We start from the raw sequence: 26,923 nt of genomic DNA, 5'->3' as shown, positions 1-26,923 counted from the left end.
TGGATGGAAGAGTTATACATATAAACAGAACCTACTTTAGCGGTAAGCCAGCCTTTTAAACAAAACATAAGGATGGCGAAGCTGATCATCTTCATACGAAACACACTGCTGAACCCGTTCACAAGACCGCTATGCTCAAGATGCCACCGCCGTTCTGTCTGATCGCGATCGAGCGTCGCGTGTGATTCCCAGGTTTTTTTCGAATGGCGATTTCTTCGTTGACGACGAAAGAGAGAGAAAAGACGCGCAAGAATCCTCGGAAACAAGATTAGAGAATGGGATGCTGCTAAGATTCTTGCGTATGGAGCAGTCGTTAGTAAGACGTCGATCGGCATCGCGAAATGAATCTTCTAATTTGGTTGTTCGGTTTTATGTTGATTCAACTTGTCCAGTATGGTAATTCACAAGATTTCATTGTTCCCGAGATACAGTTTGAAGTTCTGAAGCCTCTTGGACTGAGGGCTAGCATTCCAGGTGAGTGGGCGTTTCATGATTTGTTATGATTTATGTTTAATGGTTGTTGGTTTCCAGATGTCCCAGGAATTTCTATGTTTTCGTTCCACCTTCGACTGGGAAGACCCTTCACACAATTTGAGGAAGGGGATTTTTATGGGGACGTCACAAGTCCCACCAACGACAGATGGGTCTTTGAGAGTAGGAAAATAGTGACGATTGAAAATGCTTTTATCTATTACTGGTACTACGTGCAGCATGAAGATCGAGGATATGTGGTGTCCAAAAAAATGTACACAGTTCGGAGTAACGCGAAAACAACGATGGCCACCAAACCTACAACTACATCGACCACAACAACAACTAGTACGACGACTACTTCCACGACAACGACAACCACAACAACAACACCAAAACCGACGGAGCCATCGAAACCAACGAAGAAAACGAAACCAACAACTACAACAACCAGTACAACAACGACAACAACACTGCCCCCTTGTGAGCCAACGGCGACAACCTTCAATGGACAATCCACGTGCTCCGGACAGTTGATTTTTGAGGACACGTTCCAGACGCAAAATCTGAACAAATGGCAGCGCGAAGTCCGATTGCCGCTGGATACGGATGTAAGTGCCTTACGTTTTAATTCTGCATTTTATTTATTATTGGTACTGTAAAATTCAGTAAATTAGGAAAAATAAGGAATAATCCTGAAAACATAGAGGTTCTGGGCCGTGTCAAATCTATATATATATATAAAAAGTAATTTCCGTTTGTTTGTTCGTTTGTATGTTTGTCTTCAATAGGCTCAGCGGCCTTAAGAGCTCGGGAGCTGAAATTTGGCATGGGTGCTCATTAGGACCAGGAATGATTTTTTTTTTTTATAATGCTTTATTTGAAACGGCTCATACGATTAGGTTTTAAGGAGCCAAACTCGTTTTCTTTGTTTTTACAATCGTTTTCTTAGCTTAGCACTTTTTTTTAAAGAAAAAAGAAGATAGAAACTTTCTTTTTTCTATTAGAAAGGGAAATATGAAAATAAAATAGAATTATAGACGAAGATCAATAGCTTTTAGAAAATGGTAGATTTCAAACATGTAGTCCAAATCCAGCACAGCTAGCACATCCCTCACTGGAACGTTAGGTGGTTTTCCTCGGGCCCGAAGGGAATCTATTAAATTCGTTCTGGCGACAAGATGGACCTCACACGACCAGACAATATGCTCGATGTCATGGTAACCTTGGCCACAACTACACAAATTGCTGCCAGCAATGTCAAAACGATAGAGTACCGCGTCTAAGGAATAATGATTGGACATGAGACGGGAAAAAACCAGGAATGATGAAAAATGTTTTTAGATTTTCGGATGACCCCTTTTCGTCCACACAACAACGGTTTTATTTCCACGAACCAAAACTCATGGCATCCATTTTGTTAACTGATTTTCGTTTACGTTCGTTTTGTTGGCGGGATTATTTTTACCATCACCATAAGCCGGGTATTAAAAACAACGACCATCCAGAGCTTACATGTACTGGATAGCAAAGCTTGCTGAGCATTAAAAATTCGGATGTGAAAATTTAGGCGGGCGTTTTTGTACCTTCTACTGTTCAAAGCACGTGCTACCGGTACGAGATATTTGGATACAATTATAAGCCTACATTTTGATTGAAAAATACAACTTGCCTGTTAGAAATATATTGACTAGAATAGTAGTGCCTTTCAAAGTGCTCTTTACCGCCGCTGGGGGCTTTGAGGGTCAACCATTTTTATATTCTTGGAATTCCTCATAGAGAAAGGAAAAAATTTTAAATTCAGAGTTATAAGTTCAAGGCTGCGATTTAACGCTTCAATTGGAATTTAAATGGGGGATTAGAAAATTGATTAGATAATAAAATTTGAGGTTTTGAGTTTTATACAATTAGATTTCACTGGTCAATTTCTAACTTTTGAGTTATCACTGATGACCAATGTGGTCGATTCTATCATCCATTAATGGGATGTTTGTGCCCATGAAAAAAAAACAGAACTAAAAAAAACATTTTTCATAACATAAAAATGGTGTTTTAGAGATGATTTGTTTTCGATAACTTCAAAAAGTTATTAGTAGAACTTTCAACATTTAAGGTAAACTAATAATAAAACAGTGCAAAATTGAAAAGCGAAAAAATACAAACATGCAATTGAAAACATGCAATTGAAAACATGCAAAGTGAGTTTTCAACATGCTTCAATAAAGTTCGGAGGTTTTTTAAGAAATTTCTCAGTAAATGAAATTAAATATACCATTTTACAGGGAGATCATCCATATTGAAAAAAGGGATAGTCTTCAACAGATATTTTCATTAGATAGGGGATGGAAAAGATAAAAAAGCAGTTTAATCTTTTGAAGATAAAACTATTAGGCCAAATCTATTCAAGCTTCTTAAGAAATGATGGTTGTAAAAATTTTTTTTCATAAAAGGATGAATTAGCATACCAGGATTTTTTTTTGAATTTCCATTAATTAAAACCTTATAACTATAAACTTTTCGATAATACGAAAACGATGAACAGTGAATATTCTCAATAAAAAAAACTTTAAAAAGACTAACAAAACTAACATGGCCAAACTTGGGCCAAATTTCTTATAATGATGAATATAAAACTTCCAAAATTTCGAAAAGTCAAACGATTCATTTTGATTTATATTTTATGTGAACCCGAGCGAGGCCGGGTAAAATCAGCTAGTAGCTAAATAAAAAAAACACTATACTTTAGGTTAATCAAAGATAATAATTTGGGTTCAGTGTGAAGAGAGCAAGTAAGTTTTTCTTACTACAGAAAAGTCTGAACAATCGCTTGGGATTCGTTTGAAATACCGTACGACTGTAACAGTGTGATGAATGACCCTAGGGTGTCCCAAAATCGTACAATGCCAGGTAATCTGGGGGCTCACCCTCCAAATGGTATTTAGATTAGAATGCGGAGAATAAACTTTTGTATGGGACCAGACCAACTCAAAAAACCATGTTTAGAGGTTCCGCAAACGCGATCTTTAATAAAAGCCCACTTTTAAAGTCTGTGTCATTATTTTTTTTTCAATTTTTTAAATTTTACATTTTTTAATTTTTTTTGGGTTAGAGAATACGCGTAAAAATAAAAACTGAACCAAATTTGTAGCAAAATTTCAATTCAGCAACCTATTTTCAAGATTTTTTTTTATTCAACTGACCAGAATGTGTAACTAGCGTAAATTTTTTATCCATTGCCATCAAAAGTTGCGGATTTTTGTGCACTTAAACTATGCTGAACAAAGTATGTTTGTATCATCATGTGAAGAGCTATTTACTGTTCTATCATTATTAAAAAATCAAAAACAATAATATTTTTTATTGAATTTATCAAATTCGTCTTAATAAAAACCTATTTGAAAATCAGAACACTTGCAAAAAAAAAACTTAGATGATTAAAAGGAATCATCAGAAGGCCATAGTCAAAATTTGAGCTAAATCTGATAACGGAAAGGGGTTGCACTAAATCTCAAGAGTGAAAGGGATTCTGAGACATTGTGTTCTGAAGAAGCATGAAAAGTGGTTTTTCATCACTAAATTTTTTTGTCCTTTACAAATCGATTGCTTCTTTACGTCGATTTTTTTAAAATTCATATAATGACTTACATTTCACCTGAAGACTGCAACTGGATTGAACCTAAAACAAAAAAGTTATAATGGTTCAAAGTATCTATTAAAATATAAAACGCAATGAGTAAAATGTGCCCATTGCATATTGAACCACAATTTGCGACCAAAATATAATCTGAATAGACATCCATCCATCCAAGTAGGTTGCTGATTTTAAATTTTGATACAAACTTGGTTTATTTTTTTTTTATCTTATTACGTGTAGTTTTTTTTTGTTTCGATTATAGTCGTTTTACCATCTTTATGGCATTCGCGACTTTATCAACGTTGCAGTTAGCGGATCGTTATTGAAAAACTATCCGGTACAACTGTGTTCGATGTTTACTCTTGGAAATGTACGGCCGGCTCATTTTGTCCGATCGGGGTACGAAAAACACGTAGGTACTTCGATCCATCCATGTATCATTGTATAGATCGATGCAAAGTCAGCCTATCAACTTTGCTTCTTCTAGACAATAATACGGTGTGAGACAAATGGTCTTGTGCGGCAAGAAGTTTTCTCAAATCACGCTTTTGGCTCATTTTCAACACCTTTCATGCTTCCTAATCTAATCTATCCGTCTATAATTTTCATTACTTTCATTTGATATTCTTCCTATTAGAATGTATAGTTCACCGAAATGCCTTTAATCATTCAATTAAAATCATAAAAATGAGCGGTGATAATCTGTCAACACAATTTAAAAGTATGGAGAGGAAAGCAGCTTCGTAGACAAAAAAATTTAGGCGGAAACCGGGTCCGGTGAACAAAACTTTGGACCAGAAGTCTAGCAAGTAGGAAGTCTGCCTCAGTTCGAGATGTGGTCAAAATAGTGGGATCCTAAAAAGTTTTTTTCCTATTTTTGAAAAAAATCACGAACAATCTGAAAACAAGACGTTTGGCTCTGAATTTGTATATACCACTGTTGAAATGTTATGATATTTCAAACTGAGTTTTGACTTTTTTTTGTCAAAAACTTAACTTTTACCATAAAACAGGTGTCTACTTTCATTCGTGTGTTCTCCAAAAAATCATCAGTATGAGTAAATCTTTTTATTTTATTATTTTAATCTGTATTTAGTAAACCTTCAAGATTTTATTTTATTTTTTTTTCATTTTATTTTTTTCTTACTTTTTTGTTTGATTGAAAACAACAATTTTTTGTTAAATTTATGTTAAAGTGCGCTATAATGTCATGTACTTAGGATCAGTAAGAGAAAGACAAGCTAAAGGGTGATACGGTCAAAATTTGGTCAATATCAACTTGACATATTTCTTTCAATTTTGAATTTAAAAAACCTGAACATCCCTCATTTTGAAGGTGTGTGTGATTAAAATGTTGCTCCTATTTTGATTTTGGAATTCACTCTTCAGTTGTCAAAATGCCGTCCAAGGAAGAAGAGCAGCATTTGGAGAACGTTTGTCGACAGCCAGGAAGTCTGGATCGGGGGGAAATCGAAAACCGGAAGCCGCTGAGACGACAAAGAGAGTTGCCGGTATGATAGTTTCTAGCTTTAATTTATATTTATTTGAATTTGAATTTGACTGCGTTAAGCAGAATCCATCTCCTACTTAGAAAACTGCAGTCCGGCCCTGCCTAGAAAAAACGCATCTCGATGCACAATAGTTTGCGCGGTATTAAGCGCTTTTTTGCAATTTCCGGTTATTCACTTAAGAATTACCTTTCGATCGAACAGCATCTAACCGGTCACCAACAGCAGAAGAATAAAAGTATTTTTTATAATAGAATTCACGTGGAATAAAGTTGTTTTTCCTAAAAATTGGAAATTTAATAAACGGTTGTTATTCGTAAAGTAACGCGTCGTGGGTTGGTGTTTTAACCCGAAAGATTTGCCCGTGATACGATCCCCTGACATTACATTTTTGGTGCCGTGACCAGGATCACGGGTGTGCCATTGGATCAACCACGACGATAATCCCAATCCCATTCAACAACCCGGAGTTCCAGATAGCAGTACCTGCTCAAAAAGTACAAGGCCTGTTTAAGACAGGCTCCATGTGAGTATCTGTCCAACGAATTCTATTTTCTTGAGAGGTACTTCCTGGGTCTTCTTTTGCCCAATACAGAAATCCACGTGTTCCTGCTGAGGATCACCGATCCTATTTCTATACCGGTGCTATTGCCGTTGTGGTATACTATCCTGAAGTGACCGTTGCTGTTCCTAACCTACAATTATCCTGGGGAAAATCCTGGAAGGTCGGAAATCCACATCCAATATCGGATTTCAATCCTAACCATCCACTGGAGTTGAGACATCCTACCCGTGATCATCCTACTTGGTAGTCATCCCATCCAGTTGTTCGAGAGTTCCTGCTTTTTAATAAAACCAAAGGCCTATTTTTGAATGGGCACAGGTGAGTGCCATTCCAACCCTATATCGTCATCCAAAAGGTGCTTCTTGGGTCTTCCGTTTATTTTAGCCGTTCCTGCACTAATCTAAACCTAACCTCATCATGGCGGAGAAGAAGATGAAGGCAAAGGAGCTGAAACGGAAAAACATCCTGGATTCCATGCAGCGCATCCAAGACTTCCTGACGAATTACGATGAGGAGCGAGACATGAACGAGGTAGCGATACGTCTGGCCCGACTTGATAACCTGATGGAAACTTTCGAAGCGATCCAAGGAGAATATGAAACGTACGACGATGAACCAGAATTTGCTGCGGCTAATGCGAAGGTAAGGGCAAGGGTGGAAGAGCAGTACTTTAGGGTAAAAGGTGGTCTCGTAAGCAAGGTTCCTCCCCTTCCTTCCATCTCAACCAATCCATTAAACCAGCAAGGTGCCCCGGCAATTGCTCATGTAACCGGTGTGAAACTCCCCACTATCGAATTGCCTAAATTTGACGGTGATCTGAATGAATGGTTAACGTTTCGCGATTCCTTTTCATCACGGATTCACTCGTCGCCAGAAATCCCATGCATCCAAACAGTGGTCCGAATATCACTCATTTTCAATGAATGTTCCTGATTGCACTTCGCAACTGAACGAATAGCGATCGGGTTTTGTTATTGATTGCTACTGGACCTATCCGATCATCGTTCGTTCTATTCATCGCTAATATATAGATCACCTCGCACGATGCTTGCTGTCAAAACAGTGCAGCACTATCATCCAATTGGAATCTCACCAAAGAGCGATGCATATGGCGAATCATGTTCGTCTAGGATCAGGAGTGAATGGTTCAGGCAGTGAGTGAGTGATACATTCAACCGATCATTAGCAAATGTTGTTTGTTTTTAAACATAGCCAATTAATAAAATTATTTGAATTTACAGCGTTATTTTACACCAGTGAGAATAAAATCAAATTGTAGTTGTCTTTGTGAGGGAAAGATGTTCACTTTCGCCGTGTTTTCGATTTCAAATAAACCTGGCGGATACTGAGTGAATGACATTCAGAATGGATCAGTTTGTATCTCGCTCATCTCTGATATGCGATGTTTGCAAAATCGATGATTCTGAATGATGCGACTCGGTTTGCATAGCTGAGTGGAGCGCTGATCGAGATTGCATACCAGTCGGGCGGAGCAGTTGCGAGAGGCGCTTTCCTATTATACAGTCAGAATGTTTCAAATAAGAAACGTATCCTGAGTGTTTATTTTGATTGATTTTCTGACCATTGCATCCAAAAGTTTCAGTACCTCCGATCTGCTTTGAGAGGTGACGCGCTAAAACTCATTGAATCCTTAACCATCACCGCAAACAACTACGCGGTAGCTTGGGAAGCACTCCTCAACCGCTACTCCAACACATACTTACTAAAAAAGAAACACTTGCAAGCTCTAATTGTCCACTCGAAGGTCTCGGGAAAATCCGCTGCTGGTTTACATGCTGTAGTAGAGGATTTCCAACGGCATGTCAAAATACTCAACCAACTAAATGAACCAACCGCGCATTGGGGCAGTCTCTTGGTTCAACTACTGTGCTCTCGAATCGACGATTACACCCTGAAGGAATGGGAATAATTTGTCTTTGCTAATCACGAACCAACTTATGAAAACCTCATCGAAATATTAACCCGTAAAATCCGGACTCTAGAATCCCTTCACATTTCGGCTGAACAGTCCACTTCTTCTTCTCAAACGAAGCACAATCTCCCTGTCAGGCAAACTAAACCCCCAAATCCTACATCGTCGAAAATCAACTCCTATACTGCAGTGGAACGGTACCAATTTGAATGCCTAGCTTGCCGCGATTATCATCCTTTGGTGAGATGTCCGGTGTTTGAAAAGATGCAGCTTAAAGATCGATTGAACCTAGTCAACACGAAGCGGATTTGTAGCAACTGCTTCAGGGGCAACCACTTCGCCCGGAATTGCCAATCCAACTTCTCCTGCAAGCATTGTCAAAAACGCCACCACTCTTTATTGCATCCCGGGTTCGATGCACCAGTTTCGAACAACAATCCAAATTCCAGCGGTCCACAAATCCGAACAACCCAGAATTCTCCGAAATCCAATGAGTCCACAGTGGTAACAGCAATCAATCCTGAAGTGATCTCGTCAAACTCCGCCACAGAATCCCGTGGCATGAACGTTTTCTTATCGACCGTCGTCGTCAAGGTGCTAGATGGATATGGAAATGAGCATCTGGCCCGAGCTCTGCTAGACAGTGGATCGCAAAGCAGTCTCATGAGTGACCGCCTTTGTCAGAAACTAAGATTGCTTCGTCATCGTATTGACCAACCCATCCTCGGTATTGGTGAATCTCCCATTCGAGCAGTTTGCTCCGTGACCACCGAAGTGAGATCGAGAGTTGATGACTTCTCTATTCCCCTGAATTGTTTGGTGCTCAAAAAGCTGACTGCTGATCTACCTGCTGTAACCATTACCACTGCAAACTGGCAGATACCGAACGATATCACACTTGCTGATCCCGAGTACAACGTCTCACGAAAGGTAGACCTCATGATAGGTGCCGAACACTTTTATGCAATCCTGCAGGGTGGCCGGCTGCAAATTGGCCCACAAGCCCTGACCTTAGTGGAAAGTAGGTTCGGATGGCTTGTTTCAGGAGCCGTGCCCTTTGATCCCATACCCCAAGCTTTGATTTGTTGTCCGTCTATTTTGGAAACCCTAAACGAGAATATTGAAAAATTCTGGAAAATAGACGAATTTGAAAATTCCAAACCCACCCTTTCACCCAATGATCAATATTGTGAAGACTTCTTCAAGGAAACGGTAAGCCGTGATTCCACTGGTCGATATTCTGTAAAATATCCGAAAAAGGAAGGATTTGAATTGATGATAGGCGAGTCTTTTTCCAACGCTAAGGCCCGTCTCATCAGTTTGGAAAGAAAATTGAACAAAAACCCCATCCTTAAAGAAAGGTACCATGCATTTATGGCCGAATTCATCCAACTGGGACACATGCAAGAGGTACCTGTTGACGACCCAGAACCTACTGTTGTATGCTATCTTCCTCACCATGCCGTGTTGAAAGAATCCAGCACCACTACGAAGGTACGCAGTGTTTACAACGCTTCGGCAAAAACAAGCACTGGATTCTCTCTCAACGATTCGCTCCGAGTAGGCCCTGTCATCCAAGATGAGCTCTTCGACATCTTATGCCGTTTTCGTTTTCTCCACTAGCGCGAGGCAAAACTTTTTCTGAATAAACGAACGGAATCGTTACCCGGGACGATGTAAATATATGGTTGCTATACTCACCCTTATGTTTACCCCCAACACTGACAACTTTTACGGGGTGCAACCGCCTGCTTGAGGTTCAAATCTCGGGCAAAACTAGTGGGCTTCTGAATTAATAAACGAACATAATAACAGCAGTTAGGGCAAAACTCGTGGGTAACTAGGTTGCCACTGCCAATAAACGAAAACACTATTACTGCGCTTTCGCAAAAATTTGGTGGTATTGTTGGCTGACATAGAGAAGATGTATAGGCAAATCGTTCTTCACCCCGATGACCGACCCCTTCTGCGTTTGTTGTGGAGATTCAGCCCGAACGAACCGATTACGAAATATGAGATGACAACAGTGACATACGGTTTGGGCCCATCCTCGTTCTTGGCTACCCGCACACTTCATCAACTCGCGGATGATGAAGGTGCTTCTTTTCCTCTCGCCGCAGCCTCTGTGAAGCGAGATTTTTACATGGATGATTTTGTACGGAGTGAAGAAACCATATCTACAGCAATCCAACTGCGTAAGGAGATGGACGAACTTATGAGCCGTGGAGGATTCTCCTTGAGGAAATGGTGTTCGAATTTTCCTGAGGTTTTAGAAGGAGTGCCACCAGAAAACCTAGCTCATCCTAGCACTGAAAACCCCGAACCTGGAGAGGTGGTAAAAGTCTTGGGAATTTCCTGGGAACCCGAGCATGATTTATTTTGTTTCAAATTTGCCCCATTCTCAACCGACGGAAAAATTACCAAGAATCGAATTCTTTCCGTTATTGCCCAACTTTATGACCCCTTGGGATTAATTGCTCCCGTCGTTGTACGCGCGAAAATATTTATCCAACAACTTTGGTTGATGTCCATCGAATGGAATGAGGAAGTCCCAAATCAAATCCGAACTAGGTGGGAAGATTTTGTAAAGGACTTGTCATCGCTAGCTGAGTTTCGGATCCCGCGGTTTGCCTTTGACAGGGGGGAGGTGCAGCTACATTGTTTTACGGACGCCTCCGAATCAGCTTATGGAGCCTGCATCTACGCTCGGACGGAGAAGGCCAACGGGGAGGTGAAGGTGGTCTTACTGGCGGCGAAATCCCGAGTAGCACCGCTTCAGAAACGCAGCATCCCGAGACTAGAACTATGCGCTGCTCAGCTAGGCGCTCGCTTATCAACGAGAGTGGTTGACACACTGGACCTGAAATCTGCACCCATCTACTACTGGACCGATTCGATGGTTGTTATTTATTGGCTACGCGCACCATCACAAACCTGGAAACCCTTTGTAGCTAACCGGGTCGCAGACATTCCCATCCAAACGAAGAACTCATCATGGCAGCATGTTCCCGGAGTAAACAACCCAGCTGACGTCGTATCTAGAGGCTTGACTGTGCACCAGCTTCTGAACTGCAAACTATGGACCGATGGACCCGATTGGTTGGGAAGGGGAGATGAAGATTGGCCGAAGTTAGAGATCCCGAGAACCACTAATACTGATGGGGACACTGAGCGCAAAACCACCACCTTGCTAATCCAAAATCCACTACCACCTAACCCTTTGTTTACTCGATCATTCTCGTACAACCGTTTGCTCCGTACGACGGCTTATTGTTTGCGAGTTTCTCGGAAGGCGAGAAAAGAACTCAAAGAATCCACTTTAACCCTCACTCCCACTGAACTCGAATCTGCCAGAGATTGCCTGGTAAAATTAGTTCAACAAGAATGTTACCACACCGAATTGAGCTTTCTACGAAAAGGGAAACCGGTACCCAAAAAATCCGCCCTACGTTTGTTAAACCCTTTTGTTGATGCTTCGGGAATAATCCGAGTCGGTGGCCGGCTCAAATTATCCATGGAAACCTTTAGCACCAAACACCAGATCCTGCTTCCCGGATTCCACCGTTTCACCCGAATGCTTTTGTTGTCATTCCACAACAAATTGGTTCACGGAGGAATAGCGCTTACTCTGGGTGTAGTTCGTAATGAATATTGGCCCACAAATGGGAGAAGAGCTGTGCGCAGCGTAATTCGAACCTGTTTTCGTTGTATTCGAGCAAACCCTAATCCTCTCAAGCAACCAATTGGCCAAATACCCCTTGCCCGAGTTACCCCAAGTCGTCCCTTCGCATCAACTGGCATTGACTATTGTGGCCCAGTGTTCGTTAAGTCCCCGAATCGTAAATCTGCTCCCACCAAAGCCTATATTGCCCTATTTGTCTGCTTTAGCACAAAAGCAGTTCACATTGAGCTTGTGGGGGACCTATCCACAGCCTCATTTCTCTCTGCTCTACAACGTTTCGTGGACAGACGTGGCAAACCCCAATACATCTACTCCGACAATGCCACAAATTTTGTTGGAGCTCGAAACGAGCTACACGCTCTCTACGAAATGTTCTCGAGCCCCAAGGAAACCGATCGTATCGCTACCGCTCTCGCAACCGAGGGCATACAATGGAAAATGATCCCCCCGCGTGCACCCAACTTTGGCGGCCTGTGGGAAGCCGCCGTAAAGGTTGCGAAAAAACATTTAGTTCGTCAGTTAGGCAGCACCTCTCTACTGTACGAGGACCTAGTGACGATTTTGTCCCAGATCGAGGGAGCAATGAACTCGAGACCGTTGGCCCCTTTGTCTGAAGACCCCAACGATTTCGAAGCCATCACTCCAAGCCACTTCTTGATTGGCTCTCAACTGCAAGCCCTTCCACATCCCGACCTGAAGGACGTACCTGAGAACCGGCTGAGGAATCGCTATCAGGTCATCCAACAGAAGCAGCAGCTGTTTTGGTACCACTGGCAGACAGAGTACCTCAAAGAGCTGCAACGACAATCTACTACCAACCCGCAGCAAGTGAATCTGAAAATCGGCCAGGTGATGATTCTTCAAGATGACCTGTTACCCCCCGTGCGCTGGCCTCTCGTGCGCATCATGGAACTACATCCTGGAGCTGACGGTGTGACACGGGTGGTGACCATCCGCACACCCACTGGTGCTATCTTCAAGCGTGCTGTGGTCAAGCTGTGTCCGTTGCCTACGATGGACGAGGAGGAGTCATCGACAGCCGCCCCCGCACTAGGTGACATCAATGTTGATTGATAGAGAAGCCGCAAGTTTAGTTTTATTTTGGAAATTATTTGAATTGTATACTTGCTAGGTATCAGTAGTGAAATATGCATTTCAGGTGGCCGGAATGATAGTTTCTAGCTTTAATTTATATTTATTTGAATTTGAATTTGACTGCGTTAAGCAGAATCCATCTCCTACTTAGAAAACTGCAGTCCGGCCCTGCCTAGAAAAAACGCATCTCGATGCACAATAGTTTGCGCGGTATTAAGCGCTTTTTTGCAATTTCCGGTTATTCACTTAAGAATTACCTTTCGATCGAACAGCATCTAACCGGTCACCAACAGCAGAAGAATAAAAGTATTTTTTATAATAGAATTCACGTGGAATAAAGTTGTTTTTCCTAAAAATTGGAAATTTAATAAACGGTTGTTATTCGTAAAGTAACGCGTCGTGGGTTGGTGTTTTAACCCGAAAGATTTGCCCGTGATACGATCCCCTGACATTCATGCCATGTGTTAAAAGCGTACTACCCTCATACTGCACTGATTAGATATGATGAATCTCTAGCCATATCGTCAATCGGCTGTATGCGCATATTACCTAACATGCGCATTTAGGAACACTTCCCCCTACTTCGATCCATCCATGTATCATTGTATAGATCAATGCAAAGTCAGCCTATCAACTTTGCTTCTTCTAGACAATAATACGGTGTGAGACAAATGGTCTTGTGCGGCAAGAAGTTTTCTCAAATCACGCTTTTGGCTCATTTTCAACACCTTTCATGCTTCCTAATCTAATCTATCCGTCTATAATTTTCATTACTTTCATTTGATATTCTTCCTATTAGAATGTATAGTTCACCGAAATGCCTTTAATCATTCAATTAAAATCATAAAAATGAGCGGTGATAATCTGTCAACACAATTTAAAAGTATGGAGAGGAAAGCAGCTTCGTAGACAAAAAAATTTAGGCGGAAACCGGGTCCGGTGAACAAAACTTTGGACCAGAAGTCTAGCAAGTAGGAAGTCTGCCTCAGTTCGAGATGTGGTCAAAATAGTGGGATCCTAAAAAGTTTTTTTCCTATTTTTGAAAAAAATCACGAACAATCTGAAAACAAGACGTTTGGCTCTGAATTTGTATATACCACTGTTGAAATGTTATGATATTTCAAACTGAGTTTTGACTTTTTTTTGTCAAAAACTTAACTTTTACCATAAAACAGGTGTCTACTTTCATTCGTGTGTTCTCCAAAAAATCATCAGTATGAGTAAATCTTTTTATTTTATTATTTTAATCTGTATTTAGTAAACCTTCAAGATTTTATTTTATTTTTTTTTCATTTTATTTTTTTCTTACTTTTTTGTTTGATTGAAAACAACAATTTTTTGTTAAATTTATGTTAAAGTGCGCTATAATGTCATGTGCTTAGGATCAGTAAGAGAAAGACAAGCTAAAGGGTGATACGGTCAAAATTTGGTCAATATCAACTTGACATATTTCTTTCAATTTTGAATTTAAAAAACCTGAACATCCCTCATTTTGAAGGTGTGTGTGATTAAAATGTTGCTCCTATTTTGATTTTGGAATTCACTCTTCAGTTGTCAAAATGCCGTCCAAGGAAGAAGAGCAGCATTTGGAGAACGTTTGTCGACAGCCAGGAAGTCTGGATCGGGGGGAAATCGAAAACCGGAAGCCGCTGAGACGACAAAGAGAGTTGCCGGTAGTTTCAAGCGAAACCCTAACCTCTCTCTCCGAGATGCCGCAAATAAGCTGGGTGTATCGTCTACAACCGTGCATCGAGCAAAAAAACGAGCCGGACTATCGACTTACAAGAAGGTAGTGGCTCCAAATCATGATGATAAACAAAATACGACGGCCAAAGCGCGATCCCGGAGGCTGTACACGACGATGCTGACGAAGTTTGACTGCGTGATAATGGACGACGAAACCTACGTCAAAGCCGACTACAAGCAGCTTCCGGGACAGGCAATAGGATACGGCAAAAGGAAGGCAGATATTTTCAAGCACATGAAACTGTCAAAGTTCGCGAAGAAATATCTGGTTTGGCAAGCCATCTGTACCTGTGGCTTGAAAGCAACAACCAAGAAATTTACGTGAAAGAGTGTTTGAATAAACGTCTGCTAAGGACGAGCAGCAGTTCAAGGCAAACTGGCTTTCTGCGGCAAAGAAGGTGGACAAGGTGGCTGTAGAAAATCTGATGGCAGGGGTTAAGCGTAAGGCCCGGCAATTCGGATTTGGAAAAGCGGAAGCCTTACTGAATATTTTTCCTGAATTTTATACTAATTAAACTTGAAAAAGAGATTTAATTTGATTTTTTAAATAAACGATTTCACCGATTCACACGCGTTTTCCCTTGATCAAATTTTGACCATCACCTTTTATATACACCAGAGCCCACAGACCAGACGTACAAGCTCGAACAATAAATCTTCAAAAAAGTGTGTAAAATTTCAAATGCTGACATGGAAAAAAAATACGTTGAAAATTAACTTGAAACAGTGCCATCTATTGCGCCGTTCAAACGTTACAGATCAAATCTTCAAGTGCCCAGTTTTCGAAAAGGAATAATCGTAGATGAACTGATTAATAATTAAACTAATGCGGCTCTGAAATAGACGGATTTGATTTATTGCTAAATAGAAGAGTTACTTTCAACTGGACAGAATTTCACTCCATTTATTTTTGCACTCAGGCAGTCAAAATAACTTACAGGTTTGGAATAAATTTTTGCACTTCTTGACTGGTTATCGTCAGGTTATCGGCTATATCGAGTCAATAAGGAACATTCTTGATGATCAGTCTTACCCATCAGAACTGATTCTAGACATTCCAAAGCGGGTTACTTTAAAGTATCACTTTTGCATCCCATTGTTCAAAATTCAGTACTTATAGCTTGAAGGAATTAGCGATTAACTTTTAAGATATTTTTTCATCATGCAACGTGACGAAAGTATAACGAAACTTCAAAAAGCGATTTTCTCGAAATATGCCAAACAGTTCATACGACCTGTTCAAAACTGACCAATATATTGTTTTTTTCTTTGTTTAGTTTTGACAGTTCTCTTTGGTGAGTTTGGAGACATCTGGTGGCCCAGCCCAAAAACCAGAACTTGGTTAAAAACGGTCGTTGGAAATTATACACAAGTTTCATGGGCTAGCTTGTACGACTGTTCTCTGTGCTAAGAGTGATTCTGTAGAAAAGAGTGAATGGTTTGAGAATTTCATTATAGTTTTTTTTTAACATTTTTTCTAAAACAGATTGGTATAGATGCTTGTAATATCAATCTGCATGCATTTTTAAAACCATTACTAATATAACGGTGAAGCGCCGATGTGGTTTAGCGAATAGAGTTCACACAAAACTGCCACGAAAGTTATCAAAACAACTTTAAAGTTTGTGTTTCCTATATAGAATATATTGTCCAAACTACCAGTAATCTAAATGGAAAGAAGTGGTGACTAGTTCAGTTTCAGTATTTGTACATTTTTTTTAATAAAACTGTTTTTACACTGCGAGACTAATTATTTTGAAGATTATGAAGTGACTATTGCTAGGCGAAATAATGATATGTTGTTCCGTAAAACGTCCGGCTTTTTATAAACAATTATGTTTTTTTTCCTACCAGCTCTGAGTTTCGAAATCATTTTTGAAAGTATGTAAAAATTTATTTTAGAAATAGGTTCACTTTTTAGGTAAAACTGTAGAATGAAACATGATTTTAAAAATTTAAGTTTTTATGTAAACTTCAACTTTCCCGAAGACCGCAAGTAATTTTCACTTTGAAACAATAGAAATTTTATTAATTTTTTATTTTTCCTCGTTCTGTTAAAACGTATTCAAGTGAAATTTCATACCAAAATGAAATCTAGATATGTTTAAAAGTATCAGTTAAAACGCTTTGCAGTCTTCAATAAAAAAGTAAAAAATAATAAAACGATATCAATGATTGATTTATCTTAAAACTGTTGTTTTAGACGCCTTATCAGTAAACTGGATGCAATATACAAAATCTGACAAAAAATTCGAGTTCAGCACGCCAGAATCTTCTAAAACCAGTTATAAAACATTGATAGAATATTTGAATCCAACGTAGTTTGAAGTTATTGAGTTTAGGTTAGAGTAAGGACAAGCAAGCACTAAATTTCTATTGAGATTTGAACGAATCTGTACAAAGTTCGGCTTACTGAAACCAGAGAATCAGGCAAAATCGGGCTTATTTCTTAAAATCAGGGAAAAAACGAGGCTTTTCAGGTTATCAGGCAGGACCTTAAAAAACCAGGCAAATCCTGAAAAATCAGGTACACTGGCCAGGGGTGGAATTCAGAAATAAAAATAAAAAAAAATCGCTAAAATGTCAAATTGGTCTGATTGAATCACCGACCAGTAAGTGAGTAAAAAAATTTGTTTCCTAACAATGATCATTATATGACTTTTTTTAAAGTCTCTAAGAAAGTTTTTCATTGAAAAGATTTCCAAATTTCATCAAACTGACACATACAACAAAATATTTTTGTTGGTTTTGTTTGGTTCCAACATGAATTTTCACCCTTAACAATTACAACTCTTTTAAAAAACTGCTCAATTTTTGTGGGAAAGAAGAATAAATGCTGCAGCGAATTTCTATTTGCCTCACCTAGGTCTATACCTACTCAAAAAAAAAAAAACAGAATTTTTTCCGATTGAGAGCAATTTTTATTTCCTTCAATTTCCCTGATTTTACTGTAAAAAATGTAATCACTCGAATTTAGTTTAAAATTTACAAATAGGTATATATTTTTTATCAAGTTGGAAATTTTCTCATCGTAAATTGACGTTCCTGTCCGTGGTGCTTTTAGTATAAAGTTCAAAATTTTTAAATTTGTTTAATTTTTGTATTATTATTGCGTGAAATATTTTCTCTATTGGTTTTCAGTCCGCGGAGTTCGTATCCTACCAAGCGCTGCCAGATAACAGCTACGTCGCCGGAGGACATTTGATCATCGTCCCAACGCTACTTAACATGAATCCAGAGTTTAACGACGAACGGATTCGTACCGGTGAGCTGTTTCTGAACGGGTAAGTTTTCTCATGATCTTAAGATAATTTCAAGGGAATTAATATTACCTTATTTTGATTTTTTAAATTGTTTTCCTAGCTTTTCAACAATTCATTTCGAAGCAAAAATGAAAATGAACATTCATAATTTTATATTGCTTTTCCTTACGTATCATTGCCTCATTTGTCTTTAAACTTTTTATGAAAAAAAAAATGCAAATTATTCGCACTATGACATCATGTTCTGTTCACTATAATCATCAGAAATTATTATTAATGTTACAATTTCCTTTTCCCAGTTAACATTTTCAATAAATTTCTATTACCTTTTAATATTCATGAGCTCGAATCCTATATTCATAAAGCTAGAGGACCCCGTTTACGGGTTAAATGAACTCACGCTGGCTGAAACGGATTTCGAATAACCTTCTGCCAGCATCCTCTAGCAATGAATCTGGTTGGGGGTGGTTTGGTATTGAAGCTACCCGAAGCACAAACCCTCCAAACTCGAACAACCAGCACCGCATACATTCTAATTCATAATAATTATCCTTCCTGTCGGACCCGCATCAACATTTCATTCGTGTGAATCCGTTCACGTTTTTTCCGTTGTTGCTGGTTCTGGTCCCTGTAAGTGGTCCGTTTTGTAGCGCGTTTCGGGATTTACATGATAAATAAATTGCTTCATTTCGAGGCACGAGTTAAGCTCGGATGGGTTTTTGAAGCTTGCATTTACGGGAGCTTTGAGCGATTTTTTTTGTTATTTGTGTAAATCATCAAAGCTTTATGCGCTAGAATGGCGATGGATGTATGGAAAAAATTACATCTTCGAATTGAAAAACAGCCCGTATACGATTTTTTGATAGACCAATGATAAAAGTATACAAAAAAAGCAAAACACTAAATTTAAAACGTCATGGACAATTTTAATAATAAGATAAAAATTACAGAACAAACAATGAATTTAAAAGAGACAAAAATAATAAAAATTATAAAAATGAAAAAAAAAATGATCAAAAAAGTAATAATGACAAAAATGATGGGTTGAACCAAAATGATGAAAATTACAAAAACAACAAAAATGAAACAAAAAAGTTAACAATGAAAAAAAAATACAAACAAATTAAAAAGGTAAAAAAATGATAAAATGGCTAGAATCATCTTTAAACAACAAAACAGGCAAAAAAAAAATCAAAAACTATCAAAAAATCAAACTATCAAACTATTAAAAAAATTAAAAACTAAAGTAAGAACATGGTAAAAAGAATTTAAAATGAGACCAATCACAAAACCGACGAAAATGATACAAAAGACAAAAAATGACACAAATGACAAAAATTTAAAAAAAATCCAAAAACCATAAAAATTGACAAAAATTTTAGATACTGAAATGACAAAATTAACAAAAAATTTCAGGAATGTAAAAAAAATCACCATAATGACAAAAATAACAGAAATGAAAAAAGAAAATATTGAAGTGAAAACCACGAAAATAACAGAAATGACAAAAATGGAAAAAATGACAAAAATGTCAAAAATGATAAAAAGACAAAAATGACAAAAATGACAAAAATTACACTGAAACTAAAGTGAAAACCACAAAAATGAAAAAAATGGCAAAAATGACAAAAAAGACAAAAAAGACAAAAAAGACAAAAATGTCAAAAATTGCAGAAATGACATAAATACAAAAATGACAAAAATGACAAAAATGACAAAAATGACAAAAATGACAAAAATGACAAAAATGACAAAAATGACAAAAATGACAAAAATGACAAAAATGACAAAAATGACAAAAATGACAAAAATGACAAAAATGACAAAAATGACAAAAATGACAAAAATGACAAAAATGACAAAAATGACAAAAATGACAAAAATGACAAAAATGACAAAAATGACAAAAATGACAAAAATGACAAAAATGACAAAAATGACAAAAATGACAAAAATGACAAAAATGACAAAAATGACAAAAATGACAAAAATGACAAAAATGACAAAAATGACAAAAATGACAAAAATGACAAAAATGACAAAAATGACAAAAATGACAAAAATGACAAAAATGACAAAAATGACAAAAATGACAAAAATGACAAAAATGACAAAAATGACAAAAATGACAAAAATGACAAAAATGACAAAAATGACAAAAATGACAAAAATGACAAAAATGACAAAAATGACAAAAATGACAAAAATGACAAAAATGACAAAAATGACAAAAATGACAAAAATGACAAAAATGACAAAAATGACAAAAATGACAAAAATGACAAAAATGACAAAAATGACAAAAATGACAAAAATGACAAAAATGACAAAAATGACAAAAATGACAAAAATGACAAAAATGACAAAAATGACAAAAATGACAAAAATGACAAAAATGACAAAAATGACAAAAATGACAAAAATGACAAAAATGACAAAAATGACAAAAATGACAAAAATGACAAAAATGACAAAAATGACAAAAATGACAAAAATGACAAAAATGACAAAAATGACAAAAATGACAAAAATGACAAAAATGACAAAAATGACAAAAATGACAAAAATGACAAAAATGACAAAAATGACAAAAATGACAAAAATGACAAAAATGACAAAAATGACAAAAATGACAAAAATGACAAAAATGACAAAAATGACAAAAATGACAAAAATGACAAAAATGACAAAAATGACAAAAATGACAAAAATGACAAAAATGACAAAAATGACAAAAATGACAAAAATGACAAAAATGACAAAAATGACAAAAATGACAAAAATGACAAAAATGACAAAAATGACAAAAATGACAAAAATGACAAAAATGACAAAAATGACAAAAATGACAAAAATGACAAAAATGACAAAAATGACAAAAATGACAAAAATGACAAAAATGACAAAAATGACAAAAATGACAAAAATGACAAAAATGACAAAAATGACAAAAATGACAAAAATGACAAAAATGACAAAAATGACAAAAATGACAAAAATGACAAAAATTACAAAAATTACAAAAATTACAAAAATTACAAAAATGACAAAAATGACAAAAATTACAAAAAATTACAAAAATTACAAAAATTACAAAAATTACAAAAATTACAAAAATGACAAAAATTTTTAAGTCATTTTTGTCATGACAAAAAGACATAAATGACGAAAATGATATGAATTACAAAAATAACACAAATGGACAAAAAAATAAAAATTACAAAAATGACAAAAACAAGTATTTTAAAACATACAGGAAAGCAAAAATTCACTTTAGTCCTTGTTTGTTTTTTTATCTTTAATTTTTTTTTCTTCTTTCGGTTATTCAGCTGTAAATCTCCAACGAACAACGAGCACGAATGTCGTCGCCGGGGGACTCATTTCACAATCCTGCCGCCGGTTGTTTCGGCCAAGCTGAACACCAAGGCCAGTTTCCGGTTTCGTTACGGACGCGTGGAAATCCGAGCCAAGCTGCCCAAGGGAGATTGGATTTTTCCGCGTAAGTTTTCGTTGCTTAAATTGACAAAACACAAACGCTACCTGCCTGCGCCAGAGCCAAGTCGTAATCAGATATTTATTTTCAGAGCTCCTGTTGCAGCCGGCCGAAAATTACTACGGCTACGCTGATCTGGCCTCGGGAATGTTGTTGTTGGCCCACGTGCTTGGCAACGACGAGCTCGTTTCCCGGGAAGGAATTCAGATCGATGGGCACCGGCTAAGGGGAGGGGCCATCATTACGAACAGGGCCAAGCTGCGGGAAGCTTTCCTCAAGTCCAACGTTCTGGATGAACACTTTGCCGATGGGTTCCACACGTACGGTTTGATATGGCGCCCGGATGGAATTTCGTTTACCGTTGACGGATTCCAGTACGGCAGCCTGAGGGGAAAGTTTGTCGATTTTGGGCTGGCCAACAATTTGACCCAGGCCAATCTGTGGAACCGAGATAATGTACTGTCACCGTTTGATAAGGAGGTAAGCATTATGGATTGTAACGATATAAACAAAAAAAATTAAATCATATTTCTGAAAAAAAAAAAATTGAAAATAGGTTTAGTAACAGTCTACAAATATAAACTCAATTTTTGATTAATATGTATATGCTTTCTGTAAAAAGGGAATGAGCGTACAATTGTTGTCTACATATAAACAAGGATTCAAATTTTCCGAATTCTTTTAAGGGGGGAGTAGGGTCTAACGGGTATAAAAAACACCATTTGCACGATTTTTTTCTGGAGCAATCGTTCGAACAAATGTATTCAAATTTTTTGCATTATGCAAAGCATTGTTAAAAGAACATTTAGTAATTTTTTCGTAGAAAAATATTGAAAAATGAGCCGGTGACGGAGCATTTTCGAGGATGCCTTTTAGAAAACAGGATTTGCGGTGGACACTGTATCTCAGCACAGAATCATCTGAAGTCAAAAAATCAGAGCAAAATATTTTTAATAGATGTTTTTCTGGACCCCAACGTTTTTATTTAACTTAAAAAAAAATTATTAAATTTTTGTGGCTGTTTGAAGTAAAAACTAAGATTTTTCACTTAAAAATCCGCCATTTTTCACCTGTAAAATCTCCACAAAATAAAAAAATTAAAAAAAAAAACGTTGGGGTCTGGTATTTTATATGTAGAAAATATGTTCCAAATTTGAAAAGAATCGGATAAGTAGTTTTCAAATGACGATGTCCACGGACTTTAAAAAAGTGCTTTCGAGAAAAACGCGTTTGAAGTTTCTGCTCTTGCTTTCTTGCAGTATTAGATAGGAGGAGATAAAGGCCTATAACTTCTACAGTTTTGCTTCAATTGACTTGAAAATTTGACACAATATTCTTGAAATGTTTTACAATAAGAAAATAAAAAAATAAGCGACGACTTAAAGCATGAAAACACGGACACAAATTGGAACTTGGAACGTTTTAACCCAAGCTGGCTCAACTTGCTAGAGAAGCTAGCCGCCTCAAGCTTGATATTTTGAGCCTGAGCGAAGTCCGTTGGTCTAACACTGGAGAACACAAGACACATTCTGGGCAAGTAGGTACCGCTTTACTCTGGCATACGAGGAGAATATGCTACTCGGGAACGAGGAGTTGGTTTCCTGTTAAGCCCGCAGGCCCATGCGGAGCTCATTAAATGGGAATCGATAAATAAAATAATAATTTTTTTGTAGAGAAATGAATCCAACTTAGATGAAATTTCAGGGACTAGATAAGAGAAAATCGATGTTGAAAAACATGCGAAAAAAATTCGCCTTGTCTCCCGGTGAGACTTGAACCCACATCTTGCGCCTCTCCGGGGCCCATGTATTAACATTCTACTACAGGAGACCAACCTGGCGTATGAATATTATACTGGTTGAGTGTCGATGTCTATCGGAATGAAGGGAATAGTTCTCCCATGTGATCATAATCATTTTTCTTGGTCTATTTCTATTCCCATCATTTCATCTTACGGTAGTTGGAATCAAGTTTGGACATTTTTAAGCACGGCAAGATTTGCATTGCCTTCTCATATCCTGCACGGGTTGTCAGTTATGATGAGAAATGATGCGTTTGCCGTATTTGGATATCCAGCCAATTTCGGTGTTTGGCACCGCCTTATTTCTATTTTTAAATTGCGACCCAGAGATGGGTCTTGACTCAAACATTCAGTCAGCGAAACTTTTTTTGTAGAGAAATGAATCCAACTTAGATGAAATTTCAGGGACTAGATAAGAGAAAATCGATGTTGAAAAACATGCGAAAGTCTCACCGGGAGACAAGGCGAATTTTTTTCGCATGTTTTTCAACATCGATTTTCTCTTATCTAGTCCCTGAAATTTCATCTAAGTTGGATTCATTTCTCTACAAAAAAAGTTTCGCTGACTGAATGTTTGAGTCAAGACCCATCTCTGGGTCGCAATTTAAAAATTAAAATAATAATCGCAGCCAGATTTAGAACACGGGATAGAAACCTCCGACCAATGTAATGCGCCAACTGACGTTGCCGATTTGCAGGGAAAGAGCAGTTTTACAGTCAACTGAACAGCGTGGTAGAGAAAATTCCGAAGGGTGACATTCAAAACCATTTGGGCGACTTCAACGCAAAGATTGGCTTCGACAATCAGGACCTTAAGCGAACCATGGGGTGCCATGGCCTAGGATAGATGGGCGAAAACGGAGAGCTTTTTGTAGAATTGTGTGGCAACAACAACATAGTGATCTTCCCCCATCGACCTGCACATAAGATCACTTGGGTACCCCGAGATGGCCGAACAGAAAATCAAATTGACCACATCTTCATCAGCCAAAAATTGCGGAGGAGCCTTTTTGATGTCCGAATCGGGTGAAAATCGGGTGTTGATACGACGTCCGCCGGTTGGATAATCCAGAGGTGAAAAGGACATACGTTGAACAGCTAGAATCTCGAGCCTCGGAATTGCCGACAGACGGAACAGTCGAAGAACAGTGGTGTGGAATCAAGAATGCCTTTATCACGACGAGCCATGGTACTCTCGGTAAAGTGTGTGGAAGGAGAAGTAAATGGATGTCGGATGAAACTTGGAGAATGGTCGATGATCGGAGAAAGGCGAAAGTCGGAATTGAGCAGGTCAGCCAAAGCAGCCGCCCGCTTACGATATGCGGAGCTGGAAAAGGCAGTTAAACGAGCTTGTAGACGAGACAAGAGAGCCTGGGCAAACTCCCTAGCCAAAGAGAGAGAAAGAGCAACCGCCAATGGAGATATTCGATTACTTAATGACATTTCTCGCCGCCTTAGTGGTGCAAGGACTAATGCTTGAAAGCCGCTAAAAGACCGAGCAGGTCAGTTAATGACCGAACGAACAGATCCGCTCGAACGATGGAATGAGCACTTCGAACAACTCTTCCGAGTCACGAATAGCTTTGGCCAAAAGAACCCGCAGCTCGAAGCGCCAATAGTAAGTCACATTAATGGTGTCAACTCGGAAGCACCCTCGCTGGCTGAAATAGAAGCGGCGATCAAAAACATGAAATCGAACAAAGCGCTTGAAATCGATTGCATCCCTGCTGAAATGATGAAAGCCGATCCTGCCTTGTCGGCACAAGTGTTGCATCGTCTTTTCGCTGACATCTGGGATACTGCAACATTCCCGGCCGACTGGATGCAGGGTATCCTCGTAAAGGTCCCGAAGAAAGGAGACCTGACCAAGTGCGGTAACTGGCGAGGCATAACGTTGATCTGTAGTACCCTAAAAGTGGTACTCTGCAAAGTGATCCTGAACAGGATCCAGGAGAAAATCGACGCTACACTCCGACGGCAACAAGCTGGATTCCGATCCGGACGATCATGTGTGGACCCCATCGCTACGAATCATACTGGAAAAAATCAACGAACTCCAGGACTCTCTTCTGCTGGTGTTCGTTGATTTCGAAAAAGCATTCTACTGACTGAACCATGAAAACATCTGGGTGGTTCTAAGGCGCCAGGAGTCCCAGAGAAACTAGTCTGTATCTTATCACCGCTACTTTTGCTCATCGTAATGAATGAGATTCTGACTGGATCGATCGACTGTAGACCGAACCGAGGATTGCCGTGGAATCCTTCAACAATGGAGCAACTGAACGACTTTGACCTGGCTGACGATATTGTTTTGCTCGCCCAAACACATAAAACATGCAGAGCAAATTCGACGACCTCACCAAAAGCTCCAAGGCAGCAGGTCTCAAAATTAATGTCGGAAAGACCCAAGTCGATGGAAATCAACACAGTATATCCATCCTTCCAATTTGGTGGTACATAATTGGGCTAGCAGTTGAGAAAGTGGAGTGGTTCCAGTATCTTGGTAGCCAGATAACGCCTGATGGTGGTACCAAGAAAGACATCCGTTTCCGCAAACATCTGGCGCCCGGATCTCTCTACGAACGAAAATCCGAATCTTTTACTCAAACGTCAAATCCGTATTGTTGTACGGGTGCGAAAATTGGTGCACATATGCAGTGACAACGCAAAAACTGTAAGTTTTTGTGAATCGCTGCCTGCGGAATATCATCCGCGTTTGGTGGCCTGGCAACTGGATCTCAAATGAGGATCTACATCGCCGGCGTCATCAGAGGGCGCTAGAAATCGAGATTCAGGAACGTAAGTGGATATGGATTGGGCACACTCTGCAAGAGATGAGAACGAGTTTTGCAGAGAGGCGCTTGAATGGAATCCAGAGGGACTCGAAGGAGAGGCAGACCCGTGGCGGCAAAGTCTAGCCGCTGAAATCCGAACTGTCGATGAGAATCTTGACTTAGACCAAGTTAAGACGCTGGCTCCGGATCGTCAACAGTGGAGGTCTTTTACCACGGCCCTATGCACCGGAGGATTGACGCGGGACCATTAAGTAAGTAAGTAAGTTTGAAGTTGTTGCCAAGTGGGGTTACGGTTTCAAAGCATTTTTTAAAAAGTACGAGAATTTATTGTCACCCTGTAGGTGTGTTAGTACTAAGAGCGAATTTATACTGCGTGACGTCACCAGTATACGAACAAGCCATAATTTGAATACAGCAGTAGAAATTACAACTCATTCAGTCTCGCTCAATTGATGTGTGTGGGGTTTTGGTGAAGATCGTCTTCGATTGTGTTTTCTGCGTGGGATGAGATTTTGATTTGGTCGCCTAGTTGTGGGTGTTGCATCTTCTTCCATGAAATATTAAATGTTGGGGTCGCATCTTGGTTAGTCATGGCTGGCATAAAAATAAAAGCAACGAACAATGGACAACAAATTTCAAAGACCACGCGACGAAAATGGACCAGCGATTGGAAACTTGGAACATGCCGATCTTAAAATTTCATAGGCAGTACCAACATGCTCTTCATCGAATTGAAGAGCCAAAAATTCGACATCGTAGCGCTGCAGGAGATATGCTGGAAGGGCTCCACGGTACGAACGAATGAAGATGATCATACCATCTACCAGAGCTTCGGCAACACACACGAGCTTGGAACAGCTTTTATAGTGATGGGGAAGATAAGAAAGCGCGTGATGGAGTGGTGGCCGATCGACACACGAATGTGCCGATTGAGAAT

The 26,923-nt window shown here is 38.7% G+C and overlaps 1 protein-coding gene across 2 annotated transcripts in view; it reads left to right on the top strand.

Moving 5' to 3' along the window:
- Positions 1 to 217: 217 nt before the first annotated feature.
- Positions 218 to 26,923, top strand: part of LOC129750783 (beta-1,3-glucan-binding protein) — a 44,112-nt gene continuing 17,406 nt past the window's right edge. The window contains exons 1-5 of one of the 2 annotated variants that reach the window (XM_055745834.1): positions 218 to 474; positions 532 to 1,082; positions 17,776 to 17,918; positions 21,227 to 21,396; positions 21,482 to 21,870. In XM_055745834.1, the coding sequence (XP_055601809.1) occupies positions 342 to 474; positions 532 to 1,082; positions 17,776 to 17,918; positions 21,227 to 21,396; positions 21,482 to 21,870 (1,386 nt within the window). In that variant the 5' untranslated portion in view covers positions 218 to 341. Of the gene's footprint in view, positions 475 to 531; positions 1,083 to 5,602; positions 6,821 to 17,775; positions 17,919 to 21,226; positions 21,397 to 21,481; positions 21,871 to 26,923 lie in introns of those variants that run through there. The other variant, XM_055745835.1, reaches the window with a different exon arrangement.

The sequence above is a fragment of the Uranotaenia lowii genome, chromosome 3 (genome assembly GCF_029784155.1).
Source record: "Uranotaenia lowii strain MFRU-FL chromosome 3, ASM2978415v1, whole genome shotgun sequence".
Classification (NCBI taxonomy): Eukaryota; Metazoa; Arthropoda; class Insecta; order Diptera; family Culicidae; genus Uranotaenia; species Uranotaenia lowii.
The sequence above is the reverse complement of the archived record's forward strand: the minus strand, read 5'-3'. Positions and strand labels throughout refer to the sequence as shown.